The sequence below is a fragment of the Morus notabilis genome, unplaced genomic scaffold (genome assembly GCF_000414095.1).
Source record: "Morus notabilis unplaced genomic scaffold, ASM41409v2 Scaffold79, whole genome shotgun sequence".
NCBI classification, from domain to species: Eukaryota; Viridiplantae; Streptophyta; class Magnoliopsida; order Rosales; family Moraceae; genus Morus; species Morus notabilis.
In genome coordinates, this window is record NW_010366287.1 from 511,732 (window position 1) to 533,484 (window position 21,753).

The following is a 21,753-nucleotide window of genomic DNA, read 5'->3' on the forward strand; positions in this document are numbered from 1 at the left end:
TTGACCCCTGGAGTTCTATTCACACTGACAAAAAAAATTAAAGTGAGATCGTGTTTGGTTCACCGTTCGTAATGTAATAATTTGGTTTGAATTGTAGAGCCCGTTTAGTTCGCTGATTCGAGTTTTTAATTTGAGTTGAGATGTAATTTTATATGAGAGTTTTTTACTGTAACAAAAAAGTTAGATGTGATTATTTGTGAGAGCTTTTTACTGTAGTAAAACTCGAATTCTAAACTCGAATCAGCGAAATGAACGAGGCCGATTGTGGTGATTTGAACTGTAATTCAAATCGATATTTAAAATGAAACTTTATGAATTCTAAGTGTTCGTTTGTTTTGCGGATTCATCAAGTTTTGAATCGGAGAACAAGTTTGAATCAGTATTTAGTTCATTTTTGTTGAAGCTAGGTTATGGATTAGAACCATCCTAGATGGGTATAGAACTCATTTTGGAGAACTTAGGGCTGTTCAGCAGAAAAAAAGCAGGGTTAAAAACTCAAAAAAATACAACTCGAGTTTTAATTTTATTCAAGTTCATGTTCTTTTAAGTTTGAACTCGAGTTTAAACTCGAGTTTGGGACTAAAACTTGAGTTCAAGTTTCCTCTTCAACTCGAGTTCAGAAACTCGAACTCAAATTAATGAACAGTATTTTTTATATTCTTAAAAATGCTATAACTTTTTCGTTTTAATCCTGATTGAGATGATTTTTTTTCTATGCGTTGACAACGAAAAGACGAATAAAACCCCACCCATATACCCTATTAAAATTTTTCATCACTATTGAGTTTTTATTAAAATACTATCTAAATATAAATTCAAGTTTTGACTCACTCAAACACAAACTCAAAAAATATTTTTATCTCAAACCATAACTCAAATGTACACAACCAAACACAAATTCAAGTTACAACTTCAACTCAAGTTATAACTCAAATTCAACTCAAGAACTACACTCAAGTCACACTCCAAAAGAACAGGCATCCCCTTATAACTTCTTATGTGTTTGATCTCATTTGCTACAGTATTTTTAGTTTAAACCTATGACTCTATTTGTGGTATATTCACAACTTTTACACTAACTAAACACCAATTTAAACTTTATTTTCTGTTGTGGTGTTTTATTACATGTTCAGACTTTCCACTTCTAAACACCAATTTGTATCAAAGTAAAACCCACAGGGGTTCAGAACTTTTAGTTCAAACTCAAAAAGTTCAAAACCATATTATTCAAATCAGTGAAGTAAATGGACCCTTAGGCCATATTCTTCTCACAATTCAAGTTACAAAATTCCAACTAAAGTTAAGATTTCAACTCAAATTAATGTTTGGGAGCAAACTTTAGAATGTGATCAAGTCAAAAATCCAGTTTGAGTTGGTAGTGTAAAAATTCAAATTCAAGCCCCCCTTTAATTTACATAATTTGAGTTAAATGATAAGTACTTTCTCTCTCTTCTACCTAATTTCAAAATGTCGTAACCTTTTTTTCTTTTAACTCTAATTTTTATGATTTTTTTATGCATTTAGAATGAAGAGATGAATAAAACATCATTCATATATCCTATTAAAATCTGTTATCGTCATTGAGTTTTCATAAAAATAAAATAAAATAAAAATAAAAATAAAAACCTATCCAAATGCATAATAAAATTTTATTCTTAGTTTTTATTTGAACTGAAATTATGAATCTCTTTTGTAGTTTAAACTCAGATTCGAACCGATATTTGAAAGTAGTCTGTATACGAAATAAAACAAAATAGTAGAAAATTAAAGGTTGTTTGGTATCTAGATTCGTTCCCTGATTCGAATCATAGTTCGTGGTTTGTTATAGTATTTTTTCTCATAAAACATACACATAAATCAAAAATAATTCTAATCATATAGTTTTAATATATGAACCGAACGTCTCTTTAGTTATTTGAATAGCGTGAGAATTGTAAGGAAAGAAAAAGTTTAGCTTGATTTGACTTAACATGTTTCAAAACCATACAAGCCAATGCACATTCAAAAACCAGTTTGCATTAGGCCCATGGGTTCAAATTGTATGAACCCACGAAACGAATTGGCCCAGGAAATGAACTGGCCCTAAGACTACATTAAATTGAATTGTTAATTTTTCAGACATAGTAGCATTATGTCGGAATGAATTTCCTTAAAAGCACGTCCCTAATTATTTTTATATGATTTTTCTCATTAAATTTTTTATTATTTTCATAAATGTTTCTTAAATTATGTATTATATTTTAAAGTGTCCTTAATTTTTTTAAAACAGTTTCTCTCACTCTCTGATATATAAAAAAACCCTTCAACTAACCCATTACATCAGCTTCAATTTATCAATTGGATGAAAAATGCTCAAGTAGCAATAAAAATGAGTTTATTAAACGTTAAAATTATTTTAAGTAATAAAAACTATTTTAAAAAAATATATTTTAAAATATGTTTATTTAATCAATTTTAATTTTATTGTAGTTAAAAATTTTTATAAAAAATCACATTTAATTTTTTATATTATACTAAAAAATTATTATATAAAATTAAATTTTAACTCAATTTTATAAATTCAACGAGACTTGAATATATTAAATCAAATATTATTCTAAGTTCGGATAAAAAAAAATACATCATTCTAAAATAAAATTTTCAGATCTAACAAAATCTTCAAATTTAAGCACCCTTGCTCACCTCCCTGCAACCACCACCGCCACCCAACTTGCTTGATTCCTTGGCTTAGAGAAGGAGATCCTTGGGCTTGGGAATGGAGAATGAAAGAAAGCTTAGAGAAGGTAGAAAAGAAATCTATCGAGCACCTTCCACTCAAGCTAGATGTTGACGGTGGATTTGAATATGGCGGATTCGAGACGAGGAGCTATTGGCGATTCCGGTTGAGCGCAACCGTCTGAGTGGATTGGGTTAGCTCCGACTTCGAAGCTTCCGACCATGTTTAAAGGATCTGCTCGACTTCGAATCAACTGCTTGGGTTAATCTGTGAAATCATTGTGTGTGTGTGTGAAATAGTAGTCGTTTGGACTATCTTTGTATTAATTGTTGTTTAGAAATTTATTCCATCAAAAAAGCATGTTCTAAAGAGATCTCAGACAACCCATATAGTATATTAGATTAGAATTTTAAGGTTTTGTGATCTGGCAGTAGTTTGATATGGGTTGTGGTACAAGGCACGAAGGCAGATTTGGGTTTGTTGGTTCTTTCGCCTTCGTATGGTCTCTTCTGTCTAATAAGGGCATTGTTCTTGAATTGAGTGTAGTTTTTGAGTTGAATTTGAGTTATAATTTGAGTTAAAATTGTAGTTTGAGTTTGTGTTTGGTTGTGTACATTTGAGTTATGGTTTGAGATAAAAAAAATTTTTAAGTTTGTGTTTGAGTTAGTCAAAACTTGAATTTATATTTAGATAGTATTTAAAAAAAAACTCAATGGTGATGAAAAATTTTAATATGGTATATGGGTGGAATTTTATTCGTCTTTTCGTTGTCAACACATAGAAAAAAATCATCTTAATCAGGATTAAAACGAAAAAGTTATAGCATTTTTAAGAATAGAAAAAATAATGTTCATTAATTTGAGTTTGAGTTTCTGAACTCGAGTTGAAGGGGAAATTTGAACTCGAGTTTTAGTCCCAAACTCTAATTCAAACTTAAAAGAACATGAATTTGAATAAAGTTGAAACTCAAATTGTATTTTTTTGAGTTTTTTAGGCTGCCGAACAAGGCCAAGATTACTCAGGTTCTTTCTTTTGATTTTGAAAATCTTAGGCGACGTTTGGTAAGGGGATTCGTACCATGATTCGAATCATGATTCATAGTTCGCTACAATATTTTCTCTCATAAAAAATACACGTAAATAAAAAATAGTTCTAATCTCATGATTTTAATCTATGAACCAAACGTCTAATTAAAGACTTTTTAGGTATATTTTGGATTTTTTTTAAATCATATTTTGATATTTAGAATAATAGTTTTAATTTTATTTGGCAATATTTAGAATATTTAGTTTTTATTAGTTAAAATACTTTTAACATTTAATAAACTCATTTTTTATTGCCATGTAAGCATTTTCCATCCCGTTGATAAACAGAAGTGGATGGAGGGAGTTAGGTCTCATTCATTTCACCAATTTGAATTTAGAATTCGAGTTTTGTTACAGTAAAAAATATTAAAAAATAGTCACATCTAACTTTTTTATTACAATAAAAAACTCTCACATAAGTCAAATCTTAACTCGAATCAGTGAACTAAACGGGGCCTTAGTTAAACTATTATATATATATATCAATATGTGAAATGGACCGTTTTAAAAAAATCAAGAGTACATTAAAATAGAGTACATACTTCAAGGGGTATTTATGAAAATAAGCCTTAAATACATGCATTTTGATCCGGTTGATTTTAATGTGCTTTGTTTAAGTAATAGTCGTAAACATGCGCTCTGCACGTGCGTATTCAACATATTTCTTTTTTTTTTTCCAATATGAAGGTCTTATTTTTTTTCAAAAAATTTATGGGCGCGTTTAGAACTCGTTCCAAAATGATTTTATTTTTTGTATGAAAATGAAAATGAAAACGTTTTCAATATCAGACAGAAATCATTTTTAAAATGTGTTTGGTAGTTTTATCAAGAGATTATTTTCAGTATAAAAAACCCATCAATGTCTCTGTCTCTTTCTCTCTGCTCGAGAGAGGAGAAAACAAAAACAAAAAATGAAAAATGACTAAAAATTATTTTGTATTTCTCTCTTATTTTACACTAAACTAAAAAATCGTTTTCATTTTCATTTTTTGTCTTTATTGCGCCAAATGTCATTTTGAAAACGTTTTCATTTTTTCTTTCTTGAAAAACATGAAAAATAAAAACGGGATCAATTCTAAACACGACTTATAATTTATGTTTTTTTATCACTTTTTTCTTAATGATTAAATCCAATAAAAAATATTAATAGAACAACATTAAAAGGGAAAAAAAGTTCTCAATGAGGCGAACAATTAAAAAATTATTTAGCAATACACATAAAAGAAACTTATCTGAAAATATTGCAGTTAAAATGTTTCCCTAAAATCACATTTTAAAACAAGATATTAAATATTATTTATTGGCATATACGGTTAAAAAGTATTTGAGAGGTCATTTCGTAAAAATAAGTTTTGATTAAGACATATATGAGAATAAATTATTCAACGGGATAATTAAAGAGACAAATATCTATGAGGGTCACATTTGAGAAAGAAGAAAAAAAGATTATATTGTAGAGGGAAAAAGGGAGGGAAGAAAGAAATGAGGAGAAAGAAGAAAAAAAGATAAAAAAGACATATATAGCTAAAAAAGTATTTGAAAGGGTCATTTCGTAAAAAAAAAATGATTAGGACATATATAAGAAAAAAATTACTTCAATAAGATAATTAGAATGAAAAAATATTTATGAAAAAAAAAAAGAATGCATTATAGAGGGAGAAAAAGGGAGGGAAGAAAGAAAGAAGTGACGAAAAAAAAAAAAGTGGGAAAAGAAAGTTTTTGTTAATATTGGGGGAGAAACGTGCGAATGTTTGGCAGGCAATGCATTATCCTTTAGGAGAATATAATAGAATAATAGATAGGCAATAATAATGGAAGGAGTAAAGTGCAAAAAATATATTTTAAAAAAATATAAAAAGTTAATTTGTAAAAGTATACAATCACAAAATATATAAAAAAAGATTTTTTTTGGTAGGTCTTAAAAAAAATAAGTCACCGCTAGTTTCGTAATTTTAAGAATTAAATATGTGTTAGAAATAATCCAATATGCATATATTTTTTTAAATTTGATGTGATTTTGAGCACATCAACAGTAATAAATGTGATCCCTACTAGTAAGAGGCCCTAAAAGAGAAACTCAAAAAAAAAAATTTAAGATTTTTAAACATAAAGATAAAAAGTAAAAAGAAAAAAAAAATATTAGAATGGGAGGAGTTGCCACGTGGCAACATGAGAAAAGTCATTAGGATCACAATTCAAAATGAGATTCTCCTTTAATAATAGATAATAGATAGATAGATTTTTCTCACTACCTTAAAGCTTTTTAGAGAATAATAAATGCTTGAACAAAAAATTTCACTCACGTATTAAAGAAAATAATATAACAAACTAAATATAGATGTGTTAGCTTCCATCTAGTTACAATAAAAAAAAAGCTCAAAAATTAACCGAAATCTGCTGAACAAGAGGTGCTTCATTGCACTTTGTTGGTTATGTTTATTTCAAATAATATAGGAGTATGGTCAGTATAAATATATCTGCTAGTTTATTTGAAGATGCGGGCGAGGAGTTTAGTACACTTGACTAACAATTCAATTAATTAAAATCAACTAATTAGAGAGTAAAATCAATTCAAATGACATTAATTTTTTTTGGAACTAAGCCTTTCTATTAGTAGTATTAATTTTTAATCGTTAAATTTTTTTAAAATTACATTAAATTAAAAAAAATATATATATATAATAGATAATTTTTAATACAAATTTAATAATTAAAAAGTAAAGAATTATTGACAATTTGTTGCCCACAACATTGCAAAGTGGGGGGTTTTTTTTTTATACTATGTCTATAACTATAAAAAGAAATCAAACTTCTTTTACAATTCATTTGCTCACATGTTACTGTTTAAATTTTTGGTCTCTCTCTATTTTATCTTTTTATGTATGGTTTTTTTTTTTTTCATCTCTCTCTCTCTTCTCTCTAAGTTGGTTGGTGCTGAGTCCCTTTCAGCTTCTCTCTCTTTCTGTGGCCTTTTCCTCCCTTCTCTCTGTATTTGAGTTCCAGACTAGATGTCTCTTTCTTCTTCATGAAGACTTCCTTTCATGACAGATTAGCCCTCTGCATTCTGATGAAACCAATTAAACAGCAAGCCAAAATTTTCTTCCGGAGCCAAGTACATTAACAAATTTAATACACTGAATCCTGCTCTTGTTCCTCAACCGTTCATGACAGACTAGTTGCCAAGTCGGGGGGTCATACCCGTTTGTTGGGGAAATCGGATATTTCTCACTAAAAAATAATATCACCATGAACAACAGTATTTGTTAATAGTGCCGTATATGTAAATAGTATGATACAGATGTATAGTATACTATACGCAGCGGATAAACCCGACAGAATAACTGTTAAATATTAAAAATAAATAAAAGAACATTAGAATTGATAACGTTCGACCGAATATTACCTACGTCTCCTGATACGGATACTGTTGGACCACTCTATTTATTAAAGACAAAAAATATTACAAATTGGACAGAAATTACAAAAGTCTACAAATTAGCAATCTAAAGAATTTTCTACAAATTTACAAAGGGGATACGCTTTTAGTTTCTAGGATGCAAAACAAATGAGAGGAGGCATGTATTTATAGCTTCTGTCTCCTCCCCTTCTACTCGTGAACCAGTTGTAAACAGCTGGGTTCACTTCCTAAAATCAGCACCGTTTTCAGTGCTCTCTCTTCTTCTTCTTGTCCCTCCCTGACCTTCTCTTTTAGTTTTTAACATAAGTGTGCAACCCATATTTTTAACAACGAGTCACCCATATTGACTAACACCGTTGACCAACATTGTGGATATCTAAATTTGGATTCTCATAATAGAATGCACAAACAAGCCCCAATAATCTGATTTGATACTTTGAGTGTCTAATTTTAGAAAAAAATATTACAAACTGAACAGAAATTACAGAAGTCAACAAATTAAAAATCTAAAGAATTTCCTACAAATTTACAAAGGGGATAAGCTTTTAGTTTCTGGGATACAAAACAAATGAGGGGATGCATGTATTTATAGCCTGTCTCCTCCCCTTCTACACGTGAACCAGTTGTAAACAGCTGGGTTCACTTCCTAAAATCAACACCGTTTTCAGTGCTCTCTCTTCTTCTTCTTCTTCTCCCTCTCTAACTTTATCTTTTAGTTTTTAACATAAGTGTGCTGCCCATATTTTTAATAATGAACCACCCATATTGACTAACACCGTTGACCAATATTGTGGAGATCCAAATTCGGATTCTCATAATGGAACGCACAAACAAGCCCCAATAATCTGATTTGATACTGTGAGTGTCTAATTTTAGAAAAAAGATTACAAACTGGATAGAAATTACAAAAGTCTAAAAATTAGAAATCTAAAGAATTTCTTACAAATTTACAAAGGGGATAAGCTTTTAATTTATGGGATGCAAAACAAATGAGGAGAGACCTGTATTTATAGCCTCTGTCTCTCCCTTCTACACGTGAACCAGCTGGGTTCACTTCATAAAATCAGTACTGTTTTTGGTGCTCTCTCTTCTTCTTCTCTCTCTCTGACTTTCTCTTTTAGTTTTTAACATAAGTGTACAGCCCATATTTTTAACAATGAGCCACCCATATTGACTAACACCGTTGACCAACATTGTGGAGATCCAAATTCAGATTCTCATAATGGAATGCACAAACAAGCCCCAATAATAGCCCCAATAATCTGATTTCATACTGTGAGTGTCTAATTTTAGCTTCTCTTACTTCTTTTAAAACTAGAATTATATAGGTTGGATTAAACAATTCCTTTTACATAGCCCCAACAATATGATTTGTTTCATAAATTCGAATTATATATAGTTTTCAGGAAAATACAATTTCATTCTTATGCAGTAATATCCCTTCTAATCTTTGACATTTGGCTAACCAATTGCCCCAGATCATAACAACGATGTGCAGCTTCTATTAAAAAAAAAAAAAAAAAAAAAAAGTCTAGTGTGAGAAGATTTGGCAGAGGACACGGTACTATTTCAAATAGAGTTACGTATTATTACATAGACTAGCTAGATGGGTATCACGTCCAAAACACGTGTGAAGGATTGTAAGAACTCCAATAGCGAGTTAGAATTTTTTACACGCATTTAAAACTCATTTCAAAATAATTTTATTTTTTATATGTAAATGAAAATGAAAATAATTGCAATCTCAGATAGAAATTATTTTTAAAAATACGTTTGATAATTTTATCAAGAGATTATTTTTAGTGTAACAAAACTCATTAATGTCTCTCTTTCTCTCTCTGCTCGAGAGAGGAGAAAACGAAAACAAAAAATGAAAAATGACTAACAGTCATTTTTCATTTCTCTCTCATTTTATACTAAACCAAAAAATCATTTTCATTTCCATTTTTTGTCTTTATTCTGCAAAACGTCGTTTTGAAAACATTTTTATTTTTTCTTTTTCAAAAAACGTAAAAAATAAAAATGAGATTAATTCCAAACACGGTCTTTGTTATGGACTAGTTGGAAGCACACTCTACGCGTAGAGATGAAACCACCTTAGAGCATTTCTAATGCAATGATATAATTGATGTGTCAATTATAAATTTAACATTTGAGTGTAAAAAACACTCTTCAATGCAGTGCTATTTGTTGTACTAAATTCTCAATGTTATATTTTAAGGCAAATTTCTCACGAAGTATAACATATGAGAAATTTGACATTTGATTATTATTAGTTGAAATATTTACTTTTTCATATGATCATTATAACTTTGTATTTTTTAATTATTTTAAACATAAAAGTTTACTTTTACAACTTTTAAAGCTTAATAATTATAGAAAAAAGTAGATTTAGCATTTCACATATCATTATGCATCGGAACATAAATGAAAATAATATACCATATCACACATTTTAATGATAAATATACAATTGACATTAGCATTTGCATTGGAGATGATCTTAGGCCTAAGGGCGCTTAAGCCCCCTTGAGCCAAGCTAGCTCTTTTAATTTGTTCAGTAAAATTGTTATTTCACCTCTTTTTTTTTTCTTATTTAGCCCCCTAAAACTTTTTATTTTTAATTTTTATACATAATGTTATAAAAGTTTTCACTTATATCCCCAATTTTGATCTTAATTTATCACTTTATCCTAAAAAATTTATTTTCTGATCTAGATGTTACGCAAGAATTTAAAAGTTTTTCGTTTGCACTTTTAATTTTTGCTTTCAAGTATAGTTTTTTTTTTTATAGTAACTTATTATAAGTATATTATATTATACAGTTAATTCAAAATAAAATTTTAGTTATATCAAGACCCCTGCAAACATTTTATGGCTTCATCATTGTCTACGTTTATGCGTAGTAATGTACTCATTTTGTTACAGTATCTTAATTCATATTTTCTAGATTTAAAAGTTTAGTTTAATAAAAAAATATTTAAGTATATCACATTTAAAAAACAAAGAAAAATAAGCAGAGCAAACTATATAGTAAGTGGCGCACACATTAAAAAAGTTCTTGAGAAGACTGTAGGAATAAAATGAAAAAATCAAATAAATTTTTTAAGGACAAATGTAAAAAATATTATTTTAATAAAAATAAAGGGAGAAAAAAATCAAAATATGTTGTGAAAATATTAAACTGTAGAGTGGCATTTATAAAAAAAAAAGGAAAAAGAAATTAGATATTAGAAAGAAGTAAAAAAAACATAAAGGTAAAAAATGACATGTGACAAAAGGAATAATATTTTTTTTACACATTTGTGAAAATTAGAGGAAAAAATTGTTTGAGTGAGATACATTTATGAATACAAGAATTTTTTTTAAAAAAAAAAAAGTAGATGCACTAACTAACTACGATACACATTTCAGCTAATAAAAAAAGGAAAAAGAAATTAGATATTAGAAAGAAGTAAAAAAAACATAAAGGTAAAAAATGACATGTGACAAAAGGAAAAGCATTTCAAAAGGAATAATATTTTTTTTACACATTTGTGAAAATTAGAGGAAAAAATTGTTTGAGTGAGATACATTTATGAATACAAGAATTTTTTTTAAAAAAAAAAAAGTAGATGCACTAACTAACTACGATACACATTTCAGCTAGAAGGTGTAGCTTAGTCAAAATAAGTGAATATAGCATATAATGAAGAAAATATATTTTGATCGGGTAAAATCAAATAAAAAGATAATTAAGATGGACATATGAATCTTTTTTGCCAGTACAAGAAAGATCCCGTTTATTTCACCGATTCGAGTTTTATTATAGTAAAAAGCTCTAAAAAACAGTCACATTTAACTTTTTTACTACAGTAAAAAGCTTTCACATAAAATCACATCTCAACTTGAATCAGCGAACTAAACGGGCCCAAAGTCTTGCACTAATCCTCTTAAGTAAGGAATAAAAAAGAGTCTACGAGCTCATGCCTCAATCTTATTATAGCTCGTTAATTTGTGCATATTGGTTGTGTAATGTGTATTGCCAAATTAATTAATATTGTTTACTCAAATTCTATAGATATTATTAATTAATGGCTGATACTCGGGGCAAACATTCCCTTTGCTCGTGTTTGGGGCCATATGAATATTTTTTGCCGGTACAAGAAAGACCCCGTTTATTTCACCGATTCGAGTTTTACTATAGTAAAAAGCTCTAAAAAATAGTCACATTTAATTTTTTTACTACAGTAAAAAACTTTCACATAAAATCACATCTCAACTTGAATCAGCGAACTAAACGGGCCTAAAGTCTTGCACTAATCCTCTTAAGTAAAGAATAAAAAAGAGTCTACGAGCTCATGCCTCAATCTTATTATAGCTCGTTAATTTGTGCATATTGGTTGTGTAATGTGTATTGCCAAATTAATTAATATTGTTTACTCAAATTCTATAGATATTATTAATTAATGGCTGATACTCGGGGCAAACATTCCCTTTGCTCGTGTTTGGGGCGTTTTTGTGTGGATTTACCTACTTGTCCCTTCTTATACTCGCTGTCCCGACTAGCCAATAAATTTCTTGTCTTAAACAAAACTATAAAATAAAAAAGGAGAAGTTAACCACCAAAGCGCGGTCCCGTAGCTCAGTTGGTTAGAGCGTTGGTCTTATGAGCCGAAGGTCGCGGGTTCGAGCCCCGCTGGGACCACCTTCTTATTTATTTTATTAAAAGCACAGTAATATTTATTTTAAAATTAAATTTTAAATGTTTATTTATTTATTTTAGGTGTGTTTGGGATTGTTTTTGAAACTCTTAAAATTATTTTGTACATAAATTAATATATTTTTTAAGTTATTTTGAGAAGTTATATGGCCTCGTTCATTTCACCGATTCGAGTTTTTAATTTTAGGTTTTTACAGTAAAAAGTTCTCAGAAAATGTTACATCTAATTTCATCTGCTACAATGAAAAGCTCTCTGAAAATGTCACATCTCAGCTCAAATTGAAAACTCGAATCCGCAAAGTGAACGAGACCATAATGTATAACTTTTAAATTCTATTTCTATTTTTACTTTAAATAAAAATAATATTTTTTATTAAAAGCACATCAATATTTTAAAAGCAAAGTAATCCCAAAGTGGCTCTCATCACCTTCTGTGTTGATGACTGTTAATCTTGCAAAAGATAACACAGCAGCTTCAGTTTAGTTGGGTAGTCATTTAGGATCTTGAGAGCAGATTAAGAATGATTTGGAAATGCAAACTCTCTGTTCTGTCTCTTTGGTCTTTGCTTCTGTTTTACTTCACCTAATTCTATAATTATCACAAGTTAAAACCTCACCATGCATAACAAAACCAACCATCTCTATTAGAAACCTCCGCATTACCAATATGGTCTGATATATATATATATATATATATATATATATGTAAATGTTACTAGAAATCTTCATATTTGTCCTAGTGTAACTCTTAAATCTTGGAAAGCTCAGATAGAAGTTTTTTCAGTTCACTCGGGTTGCTTCTTCTTTGTGGTTTGTGTTCTGATCTCCTAATTTTGTTACTTTTTCTGGGTTTTATTTTAATTCAAGTTCTATGCACCGATACATGTTCGTTTTCGACAATTCTGAATTAATTAGGAGATTTACTCTTTTTATTTTTGACTGAAATCTCATTTCAATCATAAATCCATTGCACTTTTGCTAATACAAAACATAGAAATCTTGGAAAGCTCAGATAAAAGTTTTTCAGTTCACTCGGGTTGCTTCTTCTTTGTGGTTTGTGTTCTGATCTCCAAATTTTGTTACTTTTTTCTGGGTGTTATTAATTAGGAGATTTACTCTTTTTATTTTTGACTGAAATCTCATTTCAATCATAAATCCATTGCACTTTTGCTAATACAAAACATAGAATAAAGCACAATTAATCTTCTAGATTTTGAAAACATGTATATCTATCATGGATTTTTCATCCATATATGAATGTATGGCATCATGTTGTGGTGTAGTAGTACAATTGGAATTGAGATATTTGTATGTACTACTTAAAAACTATACATGAATATATGGCATCATGTTGTGGTGTAGTAGTACAATTGGAATTGAGATATTTGTGTGTGCTAAGAAAGAGAGTTTTGTGTCCAAATTTTGCAGTTATGATTGAGAAATTGAGATGATGTTTCTAATCATTTTTGCCATTTCTTTACTTCGCTTTCAATTTTATTCATATATAGTGGTTAGTACTGTTTGACAATGAATATAAATATATATGTACATAGTATATTTATAAATTAATTTTGACAGGAGATTTAAACTCTACGCTTTACAGTAGAGTTACTTGTGGTTTACAGAGTCTGTACTTGCAACCACTTCTTTGAGAAATTTATGTGCTATAGATCATGATGTTTCTAAATTTGATTTTGTTCATTATGTATAATTGGCTTGCCTCATTGCCAAAAAGAAAAGAAAAGGAAATCTCAGGATCATATGGATATATATATATATATATATATGTATATATAATGTTTCTTATAAGTGGGCATGTGTGGATCTTTATTTGTAGTACTGGCAAGTTCATGTTGGGCGTCTATTTTGTTCTTCAACAGCTTGATCAATAGAAATGGGCTGCTTAAGGGCAATAGTTAAAAGGAGGAAAGCAAAGGAAGACAAATCCAAGCAAGTACAGGTAAGTAAACTTTCTTAACCATATTTTTTTTGAGTTCTGTTTTTGTGTCTGTTCTTCAAGTTTTCCTTCCATTTTCCATTGCGTCTTGTAGTCCTACGGTCATTCATATGCTAGACCTTTTCTTTTTGCTAAGTAAATAAATCATAAAGATAAAGAGAAAGAAAAAACTTGAGCTATATTAAAAGAACTTAAAACAAAATATAATCCACAACATTTATATACATGTATAGTAGATAATTCATTTAATTCATTTTTAAAAGCATACCAAATTTTAGTTGCAAGTTTTTGACATGTTACATGGTTCCATGTGAAAGGAAACATAAGTATTTTGAGTAAAAGAACAAAGAAGAGAAATGATGGTTTAATTAGCTTATCAATATCAGTATTCTCTCAAATATTAGCTGCAGAATCCTCTGTGATAAATTTCTTTGAGACAGGAACAGTTGGCTACTGAGGAATCAAATGGGAGTAACAAAGATCTGTGTAGCCCTTCAAATGGGGATTCAAGCGGCAAGAATGCAACTCCATTTCATGAACAAATCACAGCCGTCACTCGGATTCAAGCCGCATTTCGTTCATTCTTGGTATATGCACTTGGATCTTATTAGTTTCATACAAAAAATTATTCAACTATAAGTTGATTATTTCCCGACTGATGTTTGTATTATTTTTCTTTTTTCCTTTGTTGTCTCGTTGGAAGTTTTAAATTTGAGAAGTCCCAATATGATTTTCTATGTCTCTAGTCCATACCATAAATTTTGGCAAAAAAAGGGTCTTCTTTGTTTCAGCTTAATATGGTTATATATGTAAGCAAAACTGTGTCATTATACACAATGGTTTCTTGCAGGCAAGAAAAGCGTTTCACAGTCTAAAGGGCACGGTGGAACCGCCAGATTTGGATCAAGATCAGACCAGTAATGTGCAAGCGACGGCAACGACAGCCGCATCAACAGTAGATGGAGTAAAGGGCTTCGTCCGATTTCAGGAATTGGTTCAAGATCACACGGTTAAGGATCAAGCAATATCTGCACTACGCCACATACATTCATGGAGCATAATACAGGACCAAATTAGAGCGCGGAGACTTTGTATGGTCAAAGAAGCCCGGATCAGGCAAAAGAAGGTGGAGAATCAGTTGAAACTCGAGGCAAAACTTCATGAGCTTGAGGTACTAATCGTGACAACCTCTTCAATTATTTTACGAGTAACTAGTGTCTGATACCATGTTAGTCTTACCAATTCCTCACGAACATTAGTTTTATATTAAACCAAGTAACAACTTCTTTGCTAATATTTACTAAAAAGTTGGCTTCTCTATATACCACATGCAAAAGTAGTGTTCTTCAAAAATCAAAAGTAACAATCAAGAATTAGCTAGACTTGTTGAGATTGTTTCTCACCCTCAATTTGTTTCCCGGTTATAGGCAGAGAAGGCATCACATTCTTGATAAGACAGAGAAGTTCTTGATATCTTTTCTAGGATTCTGATGTCCTTCCTTAGATGAATCTCTCTCAATGTTTAAAGACTCTGGTTATCCAGAATATAACAAGGATCTAAGATTCCTATTGGATATTTCTTGCCTTCACATAGATTGGATTCTCTCTCTCTCTCTTTCTCTCACAGTAGATTCTTCTTGGATAAGGCTGGTAACTTATGCTACTTGAACGACAAGAAATTGAAACTGTCTCATCAATTGGTAAAAAGGAAAAAATTTGTTTTAGGAAAAATGCCAGAAAGAGTACTCATGACACATTTTTTGGATTCCATGTGGACAAACACATATCGCGGTCTATGAAGAAATACCGTGAGACATTGAACTGGTAAACTAGCCTTTGGATGTTTGGCATTTTAGAATTTCTTTCTTATACTCTACAAAACAAGTTTTCTTGCATTATATCAACAGTAAATATATTCATTGTATTGTGCTAAATTAGAAAAATGCTAAAGGATATGCCTTTAAAACGATGAGTACTTTATGATTGTGTCAAACACTTAAAACAAACACATTATTTTATTTATTGAGCCTATTATGTCCCTGCTAAAAGAAAATCTAGCATTGCCAATTCGCTTCAACACCAAATGCTAAATGGATTCTTTTCATACTATTTTCTTAAAAAAAAAAACTTACAAGACACAATTTTTGTTTTTTCTTTTTGAAGGACAAGACGCAATTGTGTTACACGTTATAATGTGAACTGAGGCATTATTTTTTCATAGCAAAGTATTGTATGATATGATGTAACAAACAGTTAAGACTCACACATTATTTTAGTTAGATGTCATATACAATATGTATGGGCTACTCTTTTTGTCACACTGAAAAGTAACATTATTCACTTTAACATACAAATATAATCAAACCAACAGGTAGAGTGGTGCGGTGGGTCTGAGACCATGGAGGAAATCATTAGCAGAATACAACAGAGAGAAGAAGCATCAATCAAGCGTGAGCGAGCCATGGCATACGCATACCTTCATCAGGTTTTCCTAAAAAATCCCAATCCCCCACCCCCTGCACGCGCGCGCGCGCACAAGTTTTCGATAATAATTTTCCTGTGATAACTTTAACATGACATTTAGGACCCGTTTATTTTGTTGATTTGAGTTTTTAATTCGAATTTAGATGTGACTTTATGTGAGAGTTTTTTACTGTAGTAAAAAAGTTAGATGTGACTGTTTCTGAAAGTTTTTTACTGTAATAAAACTCGAATTCTAAACTCGAATCGGTAAAATGAACGGGGCCTTATTATGTATAACAATGACATAAACTAAGGGCTCGTTTAGTTCGTTGATTCGTATTTTTAATTCGAATTGAGATATTATTTTATGTAAGAGTTTTTTACTATAGCAAAAATGTTAGATGTGACTGTTTCTGAGAGTTTTTTACTGTAACAAAACTCGAATCGGTGAAATGAACGAGACCTAAATATAATAAAAAGATAATTAGTTGTCATATATTAGTACTACAACTCTCCAGCATCATTGTTATAATAAATGTCACGTCGCACCTTTAAGGGTCCGTTTAATTCGCTGATTCGAGTTGAGATGCGACTTTATGTTAGAGCTTTTTATTGTAACAAACAAGTTAGATGTGACTGTTTCTGAAAATTTTTTACTATAATAAAACTCGAATCGGTAAAATGAACGGTACTTAACGTGTGCATAGAATTGTCTTTGAATACTTGTATTTTGCAGTGGAGGGCAAACTCAAGCCAGTATCTGGGGCAGGCTTCTTTCAGTATTGGAAAGGAAAACTGGGGCTGGAGCTGGGTCGAGCGCTGGGTAGCCGCCAGACCGTGGGAAATCCGAGTGGTTTCTTATCCTACAACCTCAAAGAAATCCCAGACCAAGCTGTTGAGCAAACTTGATAAAGTTCTCAACGAGGCAGAGAACAAAATTCCAGTTTCTGAGGACCCCATTTTGTCAAACGGTAACTGCAAAATCCCAAAAACTTGCTCAACTCATCCTATGCAAAGTTAGACAAGATTCCTTTGTGGAACGGCAAAATGGGGTATTTAATTTTAGTGGGGTTCTTTTCTTTACATTAATATTGTGTGTCTCTTGTTTTTTCGCCTGGCTTGAGCGTGTGATGAAGAGAGTGAAAAAAATTCTGCACACCATAAATGTGTGTTGTATTTGTGTACCGACTTTTATTATTCATCTTGTCCAATTATCAAAAAAAAAAAAAAAAAAGAAAAAGAACACTTTTATTATTCATCTTCCTTAAATTCTGTCCACAGTGACTTTAGGGGGGTAAAAATTTGAGTGGCTTTTTACCCTACCCTTGACTTGGGTGTGGTGGGTGTTTTCTTTTTGTCTTCTTTAAATAAAAAATCCCCTCCTACCTTGGATGTTCTCTTAAAAAGGAAAGTACAGAAATAGAAGAAAAAATGGTCCTCTCAAATGATCTTTTGATTCTCACATAAGAATTTATGTAACTTCCATGCGAAGAGAGATCAGATTCAGCTTTGATGTTATGTTGTTTAGAATATCCAACAGAAATACAGTCCAATTCATTTGCCCAATATGTATTTTTCCATTAAAAAAAAATTGCCCAATATGTATTTACTATTCGTCCAACAATCATTCATTCTCCTTGGTTGGGTTCAAAACAAAGGGCCCGTTTAGTTCGTTGATTCGAGTTTTTAATTCGAGTTGAGATGTAATTTTATGTGAGAGCTTTTTACTGTAGCAAAAAAGTTAGATGTAATTATTTGTGAGAGCTTTTTACTGTAGCAAAACTCGAATTCTAAACTCGAATCAGCGAAATGAACGGGGCCAGTCTCTGTTTGTTTCACTGATTTAATTCAGTTCAACTTAATTTAAACAGTACGCTCAATTTAAATTCATATTTAGTAAGTATGCAGTTCAAATTATATTCTCCGTTTGAATTGATTTAAACTGTGTAACTAAAGCCTCATTTATTTAACCCATTTGAGTTTTAAACTCTAATTTTACTACAGTTAAAAGCTCTTATAATCACATCTAACTTTTTCTGCTACAGTTAAAAGCTCTCACAAAAATCATATCTCAACTTAAATTAAAAACTCAAATTAGTGCACTGAACAAGACATTAGAGTTTAACTCTCCTTTAAGTTCAACCGTTCAAACTATTTTTAAACAATAAAAAGGTGTTCGGTCACTTTTCTTTTTACACCTACCAAACACATTCGACTTTTCTTCACTTTTCAGATTAAAATTTTAACTGTTAATCTAAAAATCAACTTGAATTAAAATTTAAACTACACACTTCAAAGTTTTTTGTGCAAACAAAAAAGTTCAAATAAACAAATTCAAACCAAAGAACCAAACATGGGCTATAGCTATATATATTTCATCATTTAGCAACAAAAAAAAAGAAATTCTTTACTTGCTCCACCAATAGGACAAGTACTTTCAAGTATCTGTGTAAGTCTGTATTAAAAATTTATAGCGTTCCATACAGAATTATTCATACTACATATCTGCTGTTAAAAGTTTATTCTAACAGTAAAAACACATGCTTCACTGGTGAAATAAAATAACTTACTCTACAATAAAGATTAAAAAAAAAACTACAATAAATCCTCTTTCCAGGGTCTATCTATTTACCATCAAAAAATCCATTTCTGAATTTTATTAAACTAAAACCTCTAGTGCACATGAAAATTTCCGATTCCACGCAAGAATAACAGCAGAGAACCATACAAAAGATCCCTTTGCTTTTCTAACATAACTATGGTACGACCAGCGATTTTCTAATTATATATTATGCAATTAAAATTAATTTATTTCACCGATTTAAATTTTATTATAATAAAAAATTTTAAAAATAATTATATTTAATTTTTTTATTATAATAAAAAATTATTATATAAAATTACATTTCAATTCAAATTAACGAACTAAATAAACTTTAAAATTTCAAACATCTACTTTTGTTTCTTTGCTCGAAAACATCTACTTGATCGCAAAAATTCGAGTTCTGTGTATCAAATGAGAACGCCACATTTCAAGGATCAAGATCTATTTTGACCATTTACACATAATATTCCTTTTTTTTTTTTTTTTAAATAAAATTTTCTGCAGTGCCAACATATCTGCTGTTAAAAGTTTATTCTAACAGTAAAAACACATGCTTCACTGGTGAAATAAAATAACTTACTCTACAATAAAGATTAAAAAAAAAACTACAATAAATCCTCTTTCCAGGGTCTATCTATTTACCATCAAAAAATCCATTTCTGAATTTTATTAAACTAAAACCTCTAGTGCACATGAAAATTTCCGATTCCACGCAAGAATAACAGCAGAGAACCATACAAAAGATCCCTTTGCTTTTCTAACATAACTATGGTACGACCAGCGATTTTCTAATTATATATTATGCAATTAAAATTAATTTATTTCACCGATTTAAATTTTATTATAATAAAAAATTTTAAAAATAATTATATTTAATTTTTTTATTATAATAAAAAATTATTATATAAAATTACATTTCAATTCAAATTAACGAACTAAATAAACTTTAAAATTTCAAACATCTACTTTTGTTTCTTTGCTCGAAAACATCTACTTGATCGCAAAAATTCGAGTTCTGTGTATCAAATGAGAACGCCACATTTCAAGGATCAAGATCTATTTTGACCATTTACACATAATATTCCTTTTTTTTTTTTTTTTGACATAAATTCTTCTGCAGTGCCATAAAAGCCCCCCCATGGCGCCTTTTGAATAGTACGCTGTCACTCTACCATACAAATACCGACAAAATAATATGCAATGTCACCATCTCAGTAGAAGCTAAAGGTATTTTTTTTTCCCTCTTTTTTCTTTGTTCTTTTTTTTTTTTTCTTAAGAGTATGTTTGGTAGGAAAGAAAAGTAGAAAGAAGGAAGAAGGTGAAGGGATTTTAGAAGGAAAAATAAAAATATAGGTTGTTTGGTAGGAGAGAAAAGAGAAAGAAAGAGAAAATGGAGTAAAAAATAATACATATGGGCTCCACTATTTTTTTTCTTTCCACAAATGGGCAGAAAATGAGATGAAAAATGGAGACTACTCATTAAAGTGAAAAAAGTTACTAAACTACCATTTTCTCCGTCAACATCCAAGCAAAAAATTTAAGGGTATAAAAGTAATTTATGAGTAAGATTTTTTTTTCTCAATTTAACTTCCAATACCAAACAAGTGAAGGTAAGCTCATTTTCTTTTTATCTTCTCATACCAAACAACATAAAAGAAAATCAATTTTCTTTCCATCATTGTTATTTTTCATCACTTCCATATTTCCTTTCTATCCTATTTTCTTTCCTTCTTACCAAACATAGCATAAAAGAAAGAATGAGATTTCTATCTATATCTGCACATTTAGTTTGTTAATTTAAATTTTTATTTGAATTGAGATGTAATTTTATGTGAACATTTTTTATTATAATAAAAAAATTAAATGTGATTGTTTATAAAAAAATTTTACTGTAATAAAATTTAAATTTTAAATTCAAATCGATAAAATAAATAAAATTTATATTAAAATGTGAAAAAATAAATTATTAATAGATCTTTGATTTTTGGCCGTGAAATTTAAAACTGTTTAGTTCGTTGATTAGAGTTGAGATGTAACTTTATGTGAAATTTTTTTATTGTAGTAAAAAAATTAAATGTAACTATTTCTGAAAGTTTTTTACTGTAACTCGAATCGATAATGAACATCTTATGTGATAAACTGCTTGTTACGATGGGTCCGTTCGGTTCGTTAATTCGAGTTGAGATGTGATGTTGTGTGAGAATTTTTTACTGTAGCAAAAAAATTAGATGTGACCATTTCTGAGAGCTTTTTACTGTAATAAAACTCGAATTCTAAACTCGAATCAGCAAAAAGAAGAGGCCTATATATGCATTACTGATAGGAGGTCTGATCCTAACGTAGAATAACCCAAAAAAATAAAAAAAAATAAAAAAAAATAAAATAAAGAGCTTTTTTATAAATAGACTTGTCGTTGAAAAATAAAAAATTACGGATAATTTATTTTTTCCCATTCTATTTATTTTTGCAGCTAGACCCCGGAAGAGATTTTTATTACGCACTGAGATTTCACAGGAGGGTGTAGGGGACCATAGACAGATGGCCAAGAAACATTTTGGAGGTATCCCATCTTCTGTATTCTTCCATTATTGAGCTTATTATGCTCGTCCCATTTCCCTTTCATGCTTCTTTCTTTGCTTCCTGCATATGTACTCCACTGAGCCCCACTTGGTACTGTGCCAGCTAAATCTATCTATCGTACTCAAACTAGTGAATATCATCATAGATCATGACCCCAGATTCCTCCAATGCCAGACCTGACTTAAATTATGTTAAAAAGCTTATCTTAAGAAGAAAAAAAAATGTAA

At 30.0% G+C, this 21,753-nt stretch overlaps 1 protein-coding gene and 1 non-coding gene across 2 annotated transcripts; both read left to right on the plus strand.

The window, feature by feature from the left end:
- The first annotated feature begins 11,832 nt into the window (after positions 1-11,832).
- Positions 11,833-11,906, plus strand: TRNAI-UAU. Its single transcript has one exon. It is a non-coding gene; the product is annotated as a tRNA-Ile (tRNA).
- A 1,909-nt stretch (positions 11,907-13,815) lies between these two features.
- On the plus strand, positions 13,816-17,362 carry LOC21401664 (protein IQ-DOMAIN 1). The gene is made up of 5 exons (XM_010109975.1): positions 13,816-13,881; positions 14,319-14,465; positions 14,729-15,049; positions 16,250-16,363; positions 17,078-17,362. The coding sequence occupies exons 1-5, from the start codon at positions 13,816-13,818 to the stop codon at positions 17,360-17,362; spliced, it is 933 nt and encodes a 310-aa protein (XP_010108277.1).
- Positions 17,363-21,753: the final 4,391 nt, after the last annotated feature.

Excerpts from the sequence above, each read along its gene's own strand:
- LOC21401664 (XM_010109975.1), top strand. The coding sequence starts at position 13,816 with ATGGGCTGCTTAAGGGCAATAGTTAAAAGGAGGAAAGCAAAGGAAGAC. Across the intron at positions 13,882-14,318 it reads ACAAATCCAAGCAAGTACAG|GAACAGTTGGCTACTGAGGA; the intron begins GTAAGTAAACTT and ends TCTTTGAGACAG. Across the intron at positions 16,364-17,077 it reads CATACGCATACCTTCATCAG|TGGAGGGCAAACTCAAGCCA; the intron begins GTTTTCCTAAAA and ends TGTATTTTGCAG.